This window comes from Sitophilus oryzae, unplaced genomic scaffold (genome assembly GCF_002938485.1).
Source record: "Sitophilus oryzae breed Bouriz unplaced genomic scaffold, Soryzae_2.0 scaffold_2008_pilon_pilon, whole genome shotgun sequence".
Taxonomy (NCBI): Eukaryota; Metazoa; Arthropoda; class Insecta; order Coleoptera; family Curculionidae; genus Sitophilus; species Sitophilus oryzae.
Window position 1 is genome coordinate 148,703 of NW_022146734.1, and position 20,245 is coordinate 168,947.

At 32.7% G+C, this 20,245-nt stretch overlaps 1 protein-coding gene across 1 annotated transcript in view; it reads left to right on the top strand.

Annotated features, from left to right (window-relative positions):
• Positions 1 to 200: 200 nt before the first annotated feature.
• The window catches only part of LOC115884012 (ras-GEF domain-containing family member 1B-like), a 30,271-nt gene continuing 10,226 nt past the window's right edge, over positions 201 to 20,245 (top strand). The window contains exons 1-5 of the mRNA XM_030902448.1: positions 201 to 452; positions 2,220 to 2,437; positions 2,657 to 2,943; positions 4,003 to 4,062; positions 14,849 to 14,947. Coding sequence (XP_030758308.1) covers positions 232 to 452; positions 2,220 to 2,437; positions 2,657 to 2,943; positions 4,003 to 4,062; positions 14,849 to 14,947 — 885 coding nt within the window. The 5' untranslated portion in view covers positions 201 to 231. The remainder of the gene's footprint in view (positions 453 to 2,219; positions 2,438 to 2,656; positions 2,944 to 4,002; positions 4,063 to 14,848; positions 14,948 to 20,245) is intronic.

Here is a 20,245-nt window from a genome sequence, read left to right on the forward strand (position 1 = left end):
TATGTTGCTTTATCCACAACGATCCAAGTGTCGTACGAGACAGAGGGGTCAAGTGTCGTGGGTCGCTTCGAGAAAAAAATGGTATTCATTTTTACTATTTTTTCTCGAAAATATTTTAATGTCGAAACCAAATATATTATTGCTCTCTCATATTCCTGGTCAAAACCAAACCAAAACCCACATCAACAAAACCATTCCTTCTTATTTCCAGCACTCCGAAGTTGGCCATAGATGGACGACCCCGAGATCCAAGAAACGGTGGAAGCCATCTTGGGCAAGGGGGTGAAAGTAGTCGATTGCGAGAAGAAATCTTCGATTAAAGAAGAGGAAGTGCTCTACATTAACGGCATACCGGTGACGTTGGAAGGCAGGGATGGGGTGGCTATAAAACAGGCCCTGATCACGGGCCAAGTACCGCCGTGTGATTTGTTGAATAAGCTGCTGATTAATAGGTAATTGGATTGTGGTTTTTATGGTTAAATATTGTGAAGGGTTTGATATTAAAAGTACGAATGATTTTTTGATTTTATCTGAGCTCACAGAAATACCATTACTAGAAAACAACTGACCAATTAAGATAAAGTTCCGCGTATCCAGTAGTATCCAAATCCACTTTTTCGTGTTAGTTATTGGTACGGAAAAGTCAACATGTCAGTACTGGCATATCAGAGGTACTGGCGCCAGATACTGGATACGTGTAAATTAGCCTTTATATAAAGTGACAGGAACATAAAACGGGAACCTTAAAATTGTCATGTCTTTTAGATTTTGATATATTTGGTGTGACGGTTTTAATGACTTATTGTCAATTCGTAGCTACATTATTTGGTTTTTAATATTTTTTTTAAATTTGAAATAAAAATCTAAAGTTGTCTATTCATGATATTTTGATGAAAGTTTGGATCACCCTGTAGAATAGTAAGCATTTTTCATCTAAGTGCATTTTTCGCGACAATGTTTTTTTTTCGGTTCTCAATACTTTTATTTTAAGAAGATAATCGCTTTTGAAGGAGACAGTAATAACTTTGCTTTTGGTCCTAATCAACACACCTCTATAAAGTAGAGTTTACTGTTTGTTTTTAATGTCATTGTCATTGAAAAGCCATATTATTATTTTTTTTGGCAGTTTATGACTTGACGAACATAAAAAAACATACGCAAAGAGATGTAACAATGAAGTCGGGCATTGCAGATCATGTGTGGTCCAAGGAACACGACATAAAATGTTTGGAAATCCGGGTTGTTCACAAGTATGGAAATTTTAACAATATTGCAACCACTCATAAAACGCACCAATGCGGGTATTCCCAGTGGCCAACCTCATGCTTGACTCCACCCATCTTCACGGGTGAATGCTCAGCTCTAGTATATAAGCTCAGCAGTTTTAGGACTTTAGATAACGGTCAGTGAGACTGAACCGTGAACCTGACTGTGAGTGAAACTACAGAGTTTTCAATGACAGTGGCATTACAAAAAGAATAAATACGTACGATCCAAAAAAAAAACGGCGTCAGGGATGAAATGAAGATCGCTGTCATTTTATATGTAAATTTACATAGGAAATGTCATCGATCTTCATTTCTCGTCATTTCATCGGTCATTTCCCAGCCAACGGGACGCCGTTTTTTCGATCATACGGTACTATTTATAAGTGTGTTGATTAGAACCTCTTGGTTTTGGCAAAGGCATGTTTCTAATACTGAAATGTCTGAAAAATAAGTCTGAAATGTCTCAATCACTCTCTTCTCAGTCACTGTCTCAATAACTGTCTCAATCACAAGTCTCAGTCACTGTCTTCTTCAAAAGCGAATATCTCCGAACAAAAAATCTGTTGAGATGAATAAAAAAAACATCGAAATAAGGTACACCATAATGATAAAGTAGTCTTTATATTTCTTACTTATTATACTTTTTCAACTTTTTGTTTTTTCTGGTGTGATAAACAGTAGTGTACTTTATTTTTTAATTTTAAAAGAGGCTAAAAAAGTCAAATAAATTAGCTACATATTGCTAAAAAATCACCAAAATCGAACCAATAGAACAAAACATATTGAACGACAACCTTAAGCTGTCCATTTTTATGGTGCTCCGTGTGTAGTTTCACGGACGTTAGGCTCACTAAAACCAAAAAATCCAGATATTTGTATCAAATTCTTACGGATATTTACCGATTAAAAACTATCGATTCAAACCCAATTTAAGCCTTCTATTGTTATTAGTGGCATATTGAAAGCGCCTGTTAAACTTGATACATCCCTATCTGTCAAAAGTACGACTGTAATCAAGGAAGAAGTGACAGTATCCAGGGATGGCAAAGTTGTGGACGAACGCAGTAGAGAGACAAAGGACCAGTCCTACTACACGAGCGCCATGACAGAAGTTTTCGAACCGATTAAAATTATTCCGACTGCCGAACTGCTAAACGGCCGATACAATGGTTAGTTGGTAGAGCTGGATGGTGGTAGTTTTTTGGAAATAAGTTTTGTATAGTCGAAAAATTAGGAAAGCAGATGTAGACTTAGAATGTACATTTACCTTTAAATTGAAATGCCAAATCTTAAAGGAAAACTACTACAGTTACTATGCAAGATATATTTCTAAAAAAATCACCCAAGACCACCATTTCCTGATATAAACAAACCTTTGTCTCGCTCAGGCAGTTCAAGCGACGCCTTCAACGGAAACTCCAAGTGGTCCAAGTTCGGAAGCAGTTCCAGCGCTTCCAGCTACGAGTCTGAGCAAGAGACTCCGCTCCGCTACGGACCCAAGCAGTGTCTGAGTAAAGACTCAGGCCACATGAGCTCTACGGTGACGGATAAGGTGGATTTCACGCAGAGTAGCATAGATTCGCTTTCTAGCTACGACGACACGGATTACATTTGCGATCAGCTGAGTAAATGCGCTAGCTTTGTAGGAGGAAATGGATATACCAACGGATATTTAGTAAGTAGAAACAGGAATTAGATTAGGTTTTTTGAGGTGAGCTATCGCCCTTTTTCACTGCGACCTTTTCAGATCCATTGTGATCTTCCTCTTGTCTCTAGGTTACCTGTCCGTGTCTCCTTTTCAAAAAGTCTAACAGCTTGGAGATTGTACCCTCCATATAGCGCTTTGTCAATGGTTTATCATTGTCTAATATAATGAACAGCAAATTTACAAGACACTGTCTTTCTTTTTCAGATTGGCCAGCTTTGGATGTCTGTTAAACTAAAGCTGTGACAATCTTTAAGTCTGTGCTTATCAGGTCTGCCCTAAATTTTGGTGAAAGTTCTGCTATTATATACTATTTCGCTTGCCCTTGGTGAATTTCTCCACAATTCTATATATTTGTTGGGCCCCAGTTGTGACCGCTTTTGCAGCTCCACTTCTGGGTATACGAATGACATTGATATAACCATTGTTTGGTCATTTCATCTGCCTTTTTGTTAAGAAGCAAGAATTGGTAGTACTTTGTTATTTTCATAAATTTTATTTAATTAAGAATATCTTAATATCACATCGACATGTTTGTCGTTTTCCTCAATGCTTGATATATTTTTCAATACCTACTGCTTCCATATTTTAATAGTTTACAGTAACAGTCTCTCATGGATTCAATACTAAGTATATAATATTTATCATCATTTTTTTTATTAAGGATTTACTATTTCCAATTAGACTTAGCTTTTACCAATCAAAATTTTCATTTAAAAGTTTATTGTTACCATGAAAAAATATGAACGTTATAGTCTATCAATCTCTTTTTATTGGAAATGTTTGAACGATGGGGATAAATTCTTTGTTTTTTTCCCTATTCAGGAAAGTTTGCGCAACACAATAGAACAAAAGTTTTCCTATTATAATGGATAACTAACAATTGCCCGGTGGTTTTTAATCGATATTATTTATATACCTACGTAACGGTATGTTAAATTAATTTCTTACCAGCAGCAAATAAATTTTCTATATTTATAGAAAATATAACTAATTATTTTGAAATTCATATATTTTTTTTATTTGTAGCCAACAATCTTCGGAACAGTGGCATCTGACCTCACTCCAAAGGATTGTTCTAATAGGCGGGTAAGTTATTGTTCTTATTTCTTAATTTTGTTTCATCTACATTTCTACCAAAGTCTTTTTATACCATTAACCTTAGCCCTAAAGTAGCAAGATTAAATTTTCCAAAATAACAAAAGTTTCAAGTTATTCTTCATTGCATTGACTTACAGCAGATATTTGCTTAAAGTATAGATGTCTTACTGCATTGCTTATAGCAATGCATCTAAGTACACGGTTTACGTCTGCACTTAAACGAAATTCTTAAGTTTTTCTTAAAGAATCTATAGATATCCGACGCACTATTATACTGGGTGAGTCTTAAATAAGTATAACATTCATATATTATCTATCTATCTTAAATACATACATTTTCAGGGTTGGTGGATCTCTATAAAAGAAACATATTTTCTCTTTACCGTTTTTCAAATAAGTCCAAAATAAACGAGTTATTTTACTTTGAAATTTTTAAAAACCACTGGATCTTTTCTGGGTTTTCTTTCTTGTAAATTGAATACACTACCACTACCTGTGTTGCCATATTATCAAGAAATTATGTTTTTTAACTAAAAACAAAAAAAAATCCAAAAATTTTTTTGGTGAAAAAAAACTCATAATCGTGTTTCTGAGGTCGAAATGTAATACCCCTAAAAATATTATTACACTTATTTAAGACTCACCCTGAAGGATCCAGTAGATATTACTTAAAGGTTGATTCCCACTATACCTTCCGTTTCCATTCCATATCTGTTCCGTATTTTTTTTTGTATTGACGCTATACGTAAACTTTCGTTCCTTATCAGTTCCATACTTTTTATTGTTCAATTTATATCATTAGGAAAGTTTTATTTTAAAAATTTGTATCTTTTGAAAAGGGTAATAGATTTAATTAAGAGGTGAAAGAATAAATAAATGTCAGCAAAATGTTAACAGAGCTGGTACAAATGTAAGAACTTGACAACGCTTTCCGATACGTTTCAGTCCGTCCGCCAAAAAAATGTATGGAAGGAAAGGATATGGAACGGAAGGGAAACAGAACGGATAGTGTGCATTGTATAATATTTTACGTAAACGGAAGGGAAACGGAAGGGAGCTGATATGGAAGGTATAGTGAGAATCAACCTTAAAGGAGTCCCTCGTTTTACGCGTTTCGCTTATACGCGTTAGCATTTTTGTCACCAGAGATTTCTCTATTAAATAGTAAAGGTTTATATGTATGTAACTCAATATGAGAACAAATCACCGAGCTGTCCATTTGTAACTTTTGCTAAGAAAGGGCAACATAGATATTGGCCACATATGGCCACACATTGTCGACGCGAGGTATCAGATATCAAATTAAAGATATTGCTGATTTAATAAAATCGTTGCCTAGAGAGGAATTTAATAAAAACTAACTTTACTAGAAAAATGTAAAGTACCTACTTGAATTACATTTTGTTGAATTCTCTAAAGAATCTCAAAGAAATTGGAACATAAAAATGAATATTACAGTTGGGGGTTGGAACCTTTGGTGTTACAACAGCAAAATAAAACACTAAGTAACCACAATATACCAAAACCCTTTACTTTTGCACTGGACGCGCGTTTCGCTAACCATGTTAATAATCTGCTGATGATGATAACATGGCTAGAGAAGTGCGCGTCCAGTGCAAGAGAAAATGTTATGGCGTATTGTGATGAATTAGTGTTTTATCTTGCAATAAAAACGAAACCTAAAGACAAACATTCAAAAAAGTTTTTGAAAAATTCAAATTTTCTTTTTGTCAAAACCTAACCAAACCATGTAGAAGTGTTCCTGGGATCGAATAATCTTAGTCTATAAGTCGAGGAGCTCGTGTATTAGAGAATAGCCCAAGCCCAACATTACTTACTTCCGGTGTGTATTGAAGCAGAAGTTAATAATTAAAATTCGAGAGCAACATTCTACACGATTTAATTAAGCTTTTGAAAAAATCCTCTCAAGAGAAATGTTGCAAAGAGGAGGCAATTAAACCAAAGGCAGAGTTGCAGCTTCTGTTTTATTTATTTTCGCTAGTTTTGCCACGCTCGCGGCATAAAAGATTTTACGTTGCAGCAGATCTAATTTCAAATTAACTGCATCGTTAAACAAATATAAAACGCAGTAGGAAATATGCGTATGTATATATGTATACATATACGTAGTTTAGATTAATCTCGTTGCAATCTTCTTTCTATTGCAGCAGAATTTGCCGGATGTTAAGCAAAAAATTATCTTTCTTTATGAAAGATATTAAATATACATATTCTGTTGATATTATATACATGGGTGATTCTGTTCTAGATATTACTTTTTTGATAAAAAAAAATTCGGAATTGTAAACTTTCCTATTTTGCGTGTATATTATACTATTTTATTCTAAAAATTAAATTGCAAGAGGATTTTATTACGACCGTAAAACATGCTAAAAGAGAATAAAGTTTCATATTTGTGTCATTTTTACAAAAAAAAAACATTCTAGTTTATGCATACAGGGTGTTTTAAAAAGCATGTGCCATCTCTAGTGGGGAGATTTCTCACGTAAAAATAAGATTTATATTTCATACCAAAATGGGTCCGATTCTGCTTTTGTAGCTACAGAAGGTTAGTCTTCATTTTTTTCGCTTTATTATAATTTTCTTCCACGGTCTTTTAGCGATTCGAATGAGATTTGGAGGGTAGAAGTTACATATTGCTACATATACATATAATGCTAAAAAAGTGTCGACAGAAAAAAACAAATGCGCCACTCATTTTTTTTTTTCATCTTATTAGCAAAAGCGTGCAAGCCATTTTTTAATGCCGATTAAAAATTGTATCTTGATATTTTGTCTATTTCGATCTCCTTGATGAGATAAACGCAATTTTATTAATCACAATCAATAAAATTAAAATAAAAATATAAAATTAATAAATTATTTATTTAATGTGTCATTCCAGTGATAACCCAAATTTCATTCAAATCGCTTTAAGCACTTAGTATATGCAAAGCTTTAGTGTATGTAGTGTATGCAGAGTAATATAGCACTAAGAAAAATATAATAAATCGAAAGAAGATGAAGACTTTCGCCCCCTGTAGCTACGAAACAAAGCACAATCGGACCTATGTTAATATAAAAAATAAATCTTATTTTTACGAGAGGAATCTCCCCAGGAGAGATGGCACATGATTTTGGAAACACCCCGTATAGATACAACAATATTTTTTTATAATACGGGGCCGGCCTATGACTGAAATACTGCGACCTGTAAGACCTATTTTGTTTGTCCCCTCTGTATGTCTACACCCACTCTCCTATCCCTGTACTCTGCACTAACTTGTGCAGGTTAGTTTGGTTTGGTTAGGTTGAGTAAAAATCCTCGAATAAAGAACTTGTGCAGGTCCTTGATAGGATAGAAATATAGTTTCTCCGGTTCTAGCCTTGCTTTCCCAAATAGAAACTGCCGATTGCGATCCAGAGCTTCGCAGTGATATTATGTTTGCTCTGCTGTTTCAGGATCTTCATCGCAAGGTCGGCAGCGAAGACTACCTTGGCACAGCTTGATTTTGTTCCGGTAGCATTTGACATGCATATATCCTGTCAAGAGATTTGTTTTAAACCACACTTTATTCCTGCTAAGCACTAGCAGTTCCTTTGTGGTTTTAGAATTAGGTCCTTGGATGAAGGCTGGTATGCCTGTTCCTCTATTTCTCCAATGTATGATTTACCCTGATCCAGAGTTTTACGGCACTAAGGTAGGATTTCGATGATCTTTGCCTTGCTTATCGGCTTTAGTTGCTATGGCCTGCAGACAACAATATTACAAAATACACTAATTTGTTCATCATTGTTGTGCAATGAACAAGACGAACAATGCAACAATGGACAAGAGCTAGAAATGAAAAACGGAAACAAAATTAAATCATATACTGAATTCACATACCTAGGTACTAACATACATAATAATGGAAAAAGTGACAATAACATCGACAACAGTATCAACAAAGCCAGAAGCATTACAGAGGCACTATTATATATTATATATTCTTTGGCAAAAAAATGTAAACATCGCAACAAAAACTCGCATATATATGACACGATAGTTAAGAGCACGGCAGATAAGCAAGTCCATGGAGGGAAAGCTTTTAGCAACTGAAAAGGACTCTCAGAAGATCGGCAAGAAAATAAAAATTGGAAAAAGTGCGAAATGAAGAAATAAAAAAAAATAACGATATAATCATCTAATAACGAGATAATCATCTTAGAAGAAATCCAAGAAAAAGCAATTAATCTGGTATGGGCATGTAAACAGAATGGGAGAAGCAAGGCTACCAAAGAATATCATGAAATGGACTCCAACTGGAAAACGGAAACGAGAAAGACCCCGAGAGACATGGTTAAAGAGGGTAGCAAAGGCAATGTTATTACGCAATTTACAACCCGATGACCGGATGGACAGAAGGCAATGGCGGCAAGGAACGGGAAGCCGGATCACGCATTTAACCGACCTTGTATCTTTTCTAGTTTTAGAGATTCCAATGATGAGGCTCGAATTTGGGTCTTTATAATTAATCTCTATATTTTTTCTTCTAATAAAACTTTATTAGATTCGTACTACTATAATATAAGGCAACTTCTAAACATTATTCTAGATTTTATCTCCGCCATGAATTACTCGCACCATATGCTCTGACCCAAACAATTATTAAACGCTATTTATTGTTCATTAAAAACTACTGCACTGACCCAAATAGTACCGTAAAGGTTCAATGACGATCAATTATGTTTTTTCTCTCCGTCCACGAAGATATCGATTAAATTTTCCTTTCAATTGATCTCCTACGGTCCACTTACTGGCAGTGTTTCATAATAACTATTATTGTTTTGTAAAATTGACGAAGATAAACTGGATATTTCTTGCATCAATTCCAGTTATATAATGGGTGAAATATGTATACCGGGTAACCCTTGGATATGTATAAAAAGTAGATAAACCATATACATTGATTTGTATTTACCCAACATATACATGCACGGAAAATGTAAACAAACCATTTTATGTTCATTTTTATTTGACCGCAGTTTAATCCCTTTTTGGGAATTTGACAATGCAGCGGCGGATTGACGTTACAGTACAGAGTACAGTGTCCCATTTTCGCGTGTTTTACAGGGTTTCTCATTTATGAATAGTTTTCTATTTATGCGATATAAACACTATCTATCTAGTTCCTGAAATACAGGTCCAATTTTAAATTGTTGCCTTTTTCGACTACCCTTTAAAACTGAGTCCCATAAAGTTTTCCTCTTAGAATTCTGTGGTGTAACTAGTTTTTCACACATTTGCCATTCTTGAAATCTATCATTATTAACTCTAACAGGGTATTGATGTGACAGGGTATTTTCCATTCTCCTCTGACAACAGATGTTGTTCCTCCGAGGGTATACACTATCCCACGGTTGGGGTTTGGCCCTCCGTGCCCTTCACAGTCGAGGAGCCATGAGTATTGTCTCCGGCTGAAGTGAGGTGGAAGCTGGAGGGTCTGTCTCCATTACTCTCCTTAGACCTGATACCGCGATGTTGTCTCGAATCTAAAATAGAGGGTATATGTTTCTTTCTCTATTGCCTCCTTGGATTTGAGGTCAATTCCTATTGTGAGGACCTGACCATGAGTCGATGATGATTGTGAGGATCTGACCATGTCCCTCGAGTCAATGACTCGCCAACTCGATATCCTTACATTGGAGTTATGAGCCTGGATAAGACTCAACAGATAGGTGTACTGTCGTCCATTCACGCAGTTCTGCAGCTTTGAAGTGTTCAAGAACGCGGTACCATCACTCCATTCAATTGAGTCATAGTGTTCAGAACTGTTCCCCGCCATATGGAGGCACCAGGCTATCACGCACAGCTCCTTTCAGGACCGTTCTCGTGTAGCCCAGAGCGTAAAGCTCTGGAAATTGGAATTCGCGAATGGAGGACAGCAATTGAGTACCCATATTATATTTTTAGTGAGCTGATAACAAGGCAACAAAAAAACATATACAGGATGTACAATTTAAAAATAGCGAAAAACATATTTAGATAATAACAGATTCTAGCTAAAGACTAGTAACCCCACTGGATTCTACAACTCTACGGGACTCAGTTTTCACTCATTTAAAAAGTCCCTACTCATGAACGAAAAACCCGGTAAAATAAATGAGGATGCGACACCCTGAACGCTATTGTATAGAAACTGTTATTTTGAGGTTTTAAGAAATGAGAAATGGTTTTAAAAGCATATTTTTCTCAGAAAATTGTTTTAGGGAAACGTCCAAAAAATATATAAGAATTTCTTAATAACGTATTACAAGAATAAAATTTATGTTGGGTAAAAGCATTTTCATGGCTAAAGCATCTTCTCAAACGCTGACAGAGATCTTGCATCACAATGTAGCGAGAGTGCAGCACAATATAGCGAGGCAATGAAAGAATGTTAAATTTTTAATCCACTAGACTTGATGAAAATTTCAGAGATGAAAATAACACATAGTTTGATTCGTTCCAGAATTATTTTAGTTAGCGTTTTTTTGTATGTGTATATCTTTGGAATATCACTTTTGAAACAGATGTTTGAAACTAATAAATATTTTAGATATAACTAGCGACACCCAAATATGCAAAAAAATTCCCTATATGCAAATGTTTTGCTGAAAATAAAAGCTCTGAAAATGAAATTTGTCTAGATACTATCGATATTGGTTTCCAGGTATAGTTAAAGTCGAATACAAATATCAGGGTACTACGAGGGTTGTCTTTTATATTTTGCATATAGAGGTAGAAAAAAAAACAATAGATAACTTTTAAACACTACTGTTTTTGGAAATATTCTGCACGAACGTAAATGCATATTTGCATCGGTTGGAACCAACTTTGAAAGCAGTTATTCCACTCGCTTGTTGGTATCTTTAAAATTGCGTTTTTGAATATGCTGACTGCATCTTCTGGGGACTGGAACTTTTTTCTTGACCACGCAGTTCATTCTCTTTCACCTTTGACCACGCAGTTCATTCTTAATTTTTGGAAAAGTAAAAAAGTAGTTAGGACTTAGGTTGGGACTATATGGACAAAAACAAACTAACAATTCGATATTTTCTTGCTTTAAAAGCTCAATTGTTTTTAGAACTGTGTGAGAGACCTCAGCAATTATTTCCGGCAAACAAAAAGATTTGTCCCAATCAGCAGTAACCTTTGTGTGATTTGCAGAGGAATTGTTACTAGATGACCCGCTTTTGAGACAAATGTCGCCACCATCTGTTTAGAAACCCTTCGAGACAGGGTGTTAAGATTTAAATCGTGATTTAAATCAACGGATTTTTTTATTTTGATCATTGATTTAAATAAAAAAATCAAGTTGTTTAAAAACTTATAATAAATCGAAAAATAACTGTAAAAGTTATAAAAAGTTTTTCTATAAAGCTATAAAAAACTATTTCTCTAACAAATACAGGGTGAGATTCCTACGATGTTCTCTATGGGTATCTCGGAAACTACTGGAGATAGAGAGTCGGTTAAATGGGGAAAGAATTGCAGTTTTGTGAGGTCATAAATATGCGCCTTTCAGATTTTTGAAAAAGTTCATGGCTTAATAGATATTTCGAAAAAAACAAATTTCGGCTATTTTAAAAATTGTCTCTAATTCCATTATAAGATATTTTAGACAAAAAGTTTTCAGATAAAAGTTATAGATAATCACCTCCTTAATGAGACTGTGTCATCCGTTTTTTTTCTAAAGCCTGTCATTCTTGACATATGACATAAACATATGTTTTTGTAAATGGAAACCATAGTTGGCCATTACTTCATAAAAAGCGCCATTTTTTAAGCTCTTCAACGATATAAGCTATAATATGTTTTCTTCGAAAAATTACTGAGTTATAGCCAATTCTTATCATTTTTAAACAATTTCACTTAGTTAGCCATGGAAACAGGTTTAATCGTCTTTGCTCTCATAAATGTGAAGCTGTCACATCCAAACTTTGTAAATTAAAATAAACAAAAATTGTAAATATGAATTTTTCAAATGAAGAAAAGCGTGTAGGATTATTGGTTCAACTTTTCTTGGTCATACATTTTCGAGGATACGTTGACCGGTGAATGTTACGTTTTTTAGAGAAGGTTTTCAAGACATGTTAGAAAAGTTAAATTTAGTTATAGCCAATTCTTATCTTTCTTGACTAATTTCACTTAGATTGCATGGTATTCTTATTCGGTTATGATACAACTTATAAAAAGTCAGAATATATTACTAAACGGTTCTTTACAATTTACATTACATAAACTAAAACTTATAAAAAATAATATCACTACATACACTTTAAGTTATTTTAGAAAATGTTCAAAAAATCCGCCATTGTTCTGAGTTGCATCTTTTTCACAGAAGGACCGGTCGACTTAATTAAGCTTTTCTCGTACCGCCACTTCGAGTGGCGGTAAGCCTCTCTTAATTCATAAGTTCTTTTGTAAACCTTATTGTTAACTATACCGCGTAAAAAATTCTAAAATGGATAGGTCAGGTGATCGAGGAGGCCCATGGTCTCAAATAGTGGACTATTTGGGGAGAGGCCCCAAATAGTCCACCTCTTCCTATCCCTGCTTTTGTATACCTACTTATGATATAAATAATTTTTAACATTTCTTTCATTATGAGGGGTGGGGGGTGGTGTGTCATAATGAAAGTCATGTTGGAACCACTCTATTGATGCGCGAGTATCTACACGCTTTTCTTCATTTGAAAAATTCATATTTACAATTTTTGTTTATTTGAATTTACAAATTTTGGATATGACATCTTCACATTTCTGAGAGCAACGGCGATTGAACTTGTTTCCATGGCTAACTAAGTGAAATTGTTTAAAAAAGATAAGAATTGGCTATAACTCAGTAATTTTTCGAAGAAAAGATATTATAGCTTATATCAGTAAAAAGCTTAAAAAATGGCGCTTTTTATGAAGTCATGGCCAACTATGGTTTCCATTTAGAAAAAAAACTATGTTTGTGTCATATGTCAAAAATGACAGGCTTTAGAAAAAAACGGAGGAAACGGTCTCATTAAGGATGTGATTATCTACAACTTTTATCTGAAAACTTTTTGTCTAAAATAGCTTATAATGGAATTAGGGACAATTTTTAAAATAGCCAAAATTTGTTTTTTTCGAAATATCTAGTAAGCCATGAACTTTTTCAAAAATCTGAAACGCGTATATTTATGACCCCACAAAACGGCAATTCTTTCCCCATTTAACCGACTTTCTATCTCCAGTAGTTTTCGAGATACCCATAGAGAATATCGTAGGAAACTTACCCTGTATATTACATATACAGATATCGACTTAATATGTATTCATCTATTAAAATGTTGGGCCGAATTTTGAAATAATTTCGTGTGAATTCATTACACTTCTAAACAGCAAAGTCTAGTGCAGAACTAGTTTCTTCTGATGTTAGGTTATATTTTTATTCCAGAGTATCTATAATCAATGTCAAAAAATATACTGGTGTCATGGCTGTTTTATAATATCTTCTTTGAAACAACTGTATGTTGTTCAAGCTAACTTTTATGCCTTCTCCAATCTCCAATTTATCTTTTAGTTCTTTCCAAATTTCTACCGCATAATTTCTACCCACATTTTGTTCTGCAATAAGTACTTTGCACATTGAAATTAGATGATACTAATTTTATTCTCAATTTAAGACAGAGTCATGACTATTTTCAAACAAGATATCTTGATTTAAGCGGGCGACTTTTTTAGCGGAAATAGAGGCATCAGCAAAGTTTACAGAGAATATCGGTGACCGATGTGAAAAAACAACATGCGTAGAAATGTTAATATTATCGATATCGGGCGGCAGAGTTACGAAGATTTTGCCATTGAGGATAGGACTTTAACTGAAAATGAGTCTTTAATTAGTTGGAAATCCGATTTAAATAGAAAATTGATTAAAATAAAAAAAAAATAAGATTAATATAAAAAATCTGATTTACATAAAAAAAATCGATGGCAATTTTTTAGATTTTTTTTAAAAAATCTTCAAAAAAGATTTCTTTACACCCTGCTTCGAGAACGGATAACTTTTGTCAGTTTTGGTTCAACCGGTATAGAGTGACACCAATTGACACTAATTGCTTCCTGTTCTTCCATCAACAGATGCGGTATCCAACGAGAAACTATTTTTTAACGGATAAATTATGTAAAATGTTTTGAATTGAGTTCTTTCAAATGCCCATGATGCTTCAATTTCATGATATGCGACATTTCGATCTTTTTGGATCAGCTTACCTACAGCATCGAGCATCGAGGTTTTCCTGGATGACTGCCGTTCTTGGTGGACCTGTTCTTCGATCATTGCTAAGACTATTCAAAGGCAAGGCATTCTTATTGAAACAACTGTCTTCGAAAATTGTAAAAAATAATTGCGCAAAAATTTTCTCGGCTTAATTCCATTTTTCGACCGACTTGTTAGTTTGAAAAATTCAGTTTAGGTACAGCTTTAAACAAATCGGTCTAAAAGTTTAACGTTAAGATCACTAAAGATTACAATTAATTCTAACATTTGATACATATGTTGACAGGCACCTACTATGTTTTTATATGCAAAATATAAAAGACAACCCTCGTAAATGTCTAAATAATTCTTTTATGGATAGTTAATTCTTAGATTTTATATATTTATGATATTTTTTATGAAGTTGGGTTTTCCTAGCTATAACAATAGATAACAAATGATCAAATCATTAACATTTAAAAAAATTATCTTCTTTCATATTCATATTTCCTTTCTTTCCAGAGTCTGCCACAAACACCAACCATTAAAAGTTTTTCGACGATTTTCGCAAACGACTCGAACCAAGATAACTCAGGCGATCCCAGTTTACAGCAGGATAATGTAAGTACAAGAAAATCACAGTCATCAGACAGATAACAAACAATTTTCTATATTTACTTAAAACACACAAAGTTACGGAGCTTATTAAGGCAAATAGGTTCAGGAAAATAAATAATCTTTTATTTTTACACTCCAATGTCTATAAAACAATTTATGTGAATTTACAAAATGGTGATATGTCTAAGTTAAATATTAAACTTTAATTTGCATTAACGTCGTTATTTTTAATCTTTTTTTAATAATATTTCTGATTAAAAACAATACACGGTGTCCCATAAGTATACATATTACAGGGATGTAACTCAGAAGAGATACAAAACTTGCACTTTTCTAAATCCTAGAATGCCATGGTTCGAAATTTAAAAAAATATTACTTTAGAAGATATTTGATGAATAAAACGAATTTTTCCGATTTCGTTTTTTGTTTTTTCTGACTCTGATAAGAAAAAGAAAGATCTTTTAAATATTTTTTTTAAATAGATTAGCTTATGATTTCCTAAATACTTGCCAAAAAATTGGCGCCGGGAGGCACGTATGCCGCCGATACTAAAATATTATCACAAATTACCTATAACAGATGCGAAAGAAAGCGACTGCATCGGAAACCGCTCGGCAAACCCGACACGCCTATTGAGTGGTGTAAATACACCAGTCGTTTAGTCCGGAAACCTATGCTGTGTCGTATTCGCTTGCTGGAATGACATAGTGCGTGGTTATATGTTTCTTTTTAAAAACGTGTGCAGGATTTTTGTTGAACTTTTGAACTGTTATTTCTAAGTTTTGGTAATTTGTATATCTTATTTAAAATGGGATGCAAATGTGTTTATTTATAAGGAAAAAAAAGATATTTATAGTATAAAAAATTAATTTATTTAACAAAATTTAATTAAAAATGTTACAAAATAGTTACCTTTCTATTGGTTCTATCGGACTTTTTTCGACTATATAAATCTTTATTTGTAAACTTTAATACATCAAATATTTTCAATCTAATTAATCATTTAATGATGTAAATAAGAGGAAATTTCTCACATGGGTGGTCAAATTTTATAGTTTTCATTATATCAAACAGCCTCTGAGAAATGTTTTCAACTCAAAATGCCTTTAATTATGTTTGACTACATCATTAAAAAGGGTGTTCAAATACATCAATGTGATATTTGTCTAAAATTTGCAAAAAAATCCGAATCTCTGGATAACTCGAAATTATTTACCCATTTAAAAGCCTTTGATCATGAAAGTGGAAAAATTTGTTCATTTTATTTACAGGCTGGAAAAATTATTTAAATTAAATTTTGATGAGTTTTGCACTGAAGAAAACGTTCAGAGGCTGTTTGATATAATGAAAACTATAGAATTTGACCACCCATGTGAGAAATTTCCTCTTATTTACATCATTAAATTATTTATTAGATTGAAAATATTTTATTCATTAAAGTTTACAAAAAATAAAGATTTATATAGTTGAAAAAAGTCCGATAGAACCAATAGAAATGTAACTATTTTGTCACATCTTTAATTAAATTTTGTTAAATAAATTAATTTTTTATACTATAAATATCTTTTTTTTCCTAATCACCTACGAGCTGATATAATATGACGAACAATCTATTAAATTACTGCGAGATTATACAGAAAAGTCCACAGACTTCGAGACATAGGAAAATCAAGTCCATTTAGCGTGTGTCCAAATTTTGACAAGTTTTCAAAAATTACAGTTTTGTTTAGACTGACGTTTAATTTCACCTGACTTCTCGGTGAATGATTTCTTTTTATGGGGGTACATAAAATCTAAAATTTACGGCCATGAAGAAATTCAAAACTTGGAGCAGTTAAGGCAGAAAATATTTAATGCCTTTAACACTGTCACCCCTGATATGTTATCCAATGTGAGGAGGGGATTTTATGATCGTTTGGGTTATTGTTTAATGCAAGAGGGAGGCACTTTTGAACAATTTTTGTAATTTTTTAAATTTCATTATCCTGTTTTTTTACCGTTTACCCATTACCTACCTTGATGAACATGGGAAAACGAAGGTCCTTTTCAGGACCACAAATATTTTGATTGAGAAAATTATATTATTATTGTAATTTATTATTATTATAATGTACATTATTAATACTATTGGCCATTCGAAATGGCATTAAGGCCCAATTGCAACAATGATTTAAATTTTTCCTTTTTTTTGGATTAAAAAACAAAAGTTGTTAATATAATACCAATTTAAAAGTGTTTTGGTAGTTTTAATACACACTATGATATAAAATTTATTATTATTATAATGTACATTATTAATACTATTGTTCATTCGAAATGGCATTAAGGCCCAATTGCAACAATGATTTAAATTTTTCTTAAAGATAAGTAGAGCTTAGAATGAGCTGTTTTTATATTTACTTTAATATTCACCTTAAATGAGGAAATTTGACTGATACAATTTTTGAATTTGAATTGTTTTTAATGATACTAACAATTTTAGTTCAATTTTTAATAACATTTATTTAATATTAATAGAAATCCAAGAGATTTGAAACCTCTTTTAGCGATTTATAACATTCTCAAATGAATTACAGGTGCCCTTATTTTCTATGAAATTCACACAGCTTTTTTCATAGTCGCTGCAGTTGCTATAGCTATAAAAAACTAATTTTTTAAGGTGTGAAAATTGCGACACACGCTAAATGGACTTGATTTTTCGTATGTCTCGAAGTCTGTGGACCTTTTTGTATGCCTCCATAACATATTGGTGCAGATTATTTTCACCCAAACAAATAATAACCCAAACTATACATTGATGCGGATTGTCTATGAACTCTTTCTGAAGGCCACAGAAACCTGAACGCGTAATTCGGTGTTCTTTCGCATCTGTTGTAGTTAATTTGTGATATTATGTTAATAAAATTTGGTAGGCAGTTCTTTTAGTTTCAATTATCTCAAAAAGTGCGACTTTGACTGATTTTGATGTTATTACAAATTTTGTTGCAAATATTATTCCTAATCTTAAATTGAAAACCGCGTTTCGCTAGCTACTGTAATTTTGGAGTTACGATTTTTTTAAAATTTTTAACCCCCTCCCATACCCCCTTACCAATCGCCCACCCCCACCAAAAACTAATGGCCAGATTCTCGGCCGATGCCACAGTATTTTTGTGCCAAATTTGGTTAAAATCGCTTTAGCGGTTTTTGAGTTATCGTGTTACTCAGACACGATACAGACAGACGGACAGACAGACACCATGAAAATATTTTGTATTTAGGTCATTTATGACCCAACTAACTCATATTTTGAGTGAAATAAAAAAACTTTTTTTTGCCGATCTTAATTAGCTTACCATACCTGTTAGTATGGTTGGCTAAAAATATACCTTTAAGAGCCAATGTGTGGTGCAAGCTCAATATTCTGTTAACGAACATGATTTTTCTGTCATGCCGATTATTCGTACACAAATAATGCATGTTTGAAGCCGGGTTAAGAAATTTTTCATTCAGTTTTAAATAAAGAATCTCCGTCAGTTTTTAAAAAAGATTTTTATTAATTTAAAAACAAATTAAAAACGACAAACAACGTTCCCCATTTTATTTTACAGAAAAATGTATTTGAAACTTTTTAAAGAAATTATTAAAATGAAACAAATTCTTCATTTTCAGTAGCTTCTACGAATTCGTTTCCAAGTAATGAATGAAAAAATATCAATTTAATCGAAAAAAAAATCCGGTCTTGATTGGAATAACCTTCAAATTAGCTTTTTTTAATGCATTTTATTAATGAATTATACAGTTGAAGAAAAAATATGTGATAGTTGTTAAGTTGTATTATAGAGGAAATAGTCTACAGGGCTGTAGAGGATTTATTTTCTGCACCTTTTTCTACAGTTTTTGTTCCTTTATACAGTAGGTTTATTCCGTGCCAACAAATTAACAAATTAAAAATGCAATTTTCGAAAAAAACAACAAATTAAGAATGCAATTATTGGATTTGAAGCAATAGGAACGGTTATACTGTAAAGATAAATATTGATAGGGATTATCAAGAACTAATAAATGAAAATTAATAAAATGCAAGTGGAAAAAAGTAAGTACCAGAATACATGGGGAAATAGTTGAAAAACATCGTACCACTGAATGACGTATTTTTAAAGAAGCATAATTTTAAGCCATTTAAATATTCCAAACACTAATCATTAGTGGGCGTGGGTGAAGAAGTTTTTTTTCGTATATAATTTGGGATATTTTTGACAGATCTGTACAAGAAAATCATAACAGGTATGTCATATTTAAGTAATTATATATAATAGTATAATTTGTGATTGTTATGTTTGTTTGAACAGGACCGGATTATTTTAAGTTTTCGGTTAATTTAGTATTTTTGTATTTAGTATATTTGTATAAATTATTCAAAATAAGCAAAGAAGTTCTTTAAAAGGTTTCAAATGGGTTTTCCTCTAAAATAAAATTGAGAAGTTTTATTCATCATTTTTAAAACTTACATGTTTCTTTGTTCAGGTCAACATTTTTCATAATACTAAAGAGTCACCAGTATAGTATTTTAAGAAATAAAAAAACTTTTACCACAACTTTCTATAAACACAAAAAGTAATCGTAAAAAATCCAAGAGGAGATAATGTTTTTTTGTTATGGCTTTATTTCTATCTATTTCTTTGGGACTTTCTATTGTTTAAGCCTAGATCGATCACTGAATATATTAAACAATTGTTTATTCGTGCACAAGACAATATAAATTAACTTTCTTTGTCGCCTACGCGGTATTTAATTTTTATAACGCAGGAATATAAGGCAACTTTCGCTATAGATAGTTAAAATTTATACACGGTGATTTTTAAATGAGTGCAAATATTTTCAGGGCTGGTAGATCTCGATAAAAGAAACATATTTTCTCTTTACCGTTTTTCAAATAATTTCAAAATAACCGAGTTATTTTACTTTGAAAATTTCCAAAAAAAAAACGATTTTTTGCTTAGATTTTGAGAACCACCGGATATTTTCCGGGGTTTCCTTCTTGTAAATTTAATCTACTCCCTATGTTGCCATATTCTCAAGAAATTATGTTTTTTAACTAAAGACTAGATAAAGAAAATTCCAAAATGTTTTTCAAAAAAATCCAAATTTTCAAAAATAATTTTTGAAAAATTTTGATAGCGGTTTTTGTCTATGAATGATAGGCCTATTTGGTAACGTTTCAAAGATCACTAGGACACCGTTTTTTTACGATTATAGAGTACACTTAGGAGTTATATGGTATTTTGTTTCTTGAGTGTTATACAGAAAATTAGTTCTAT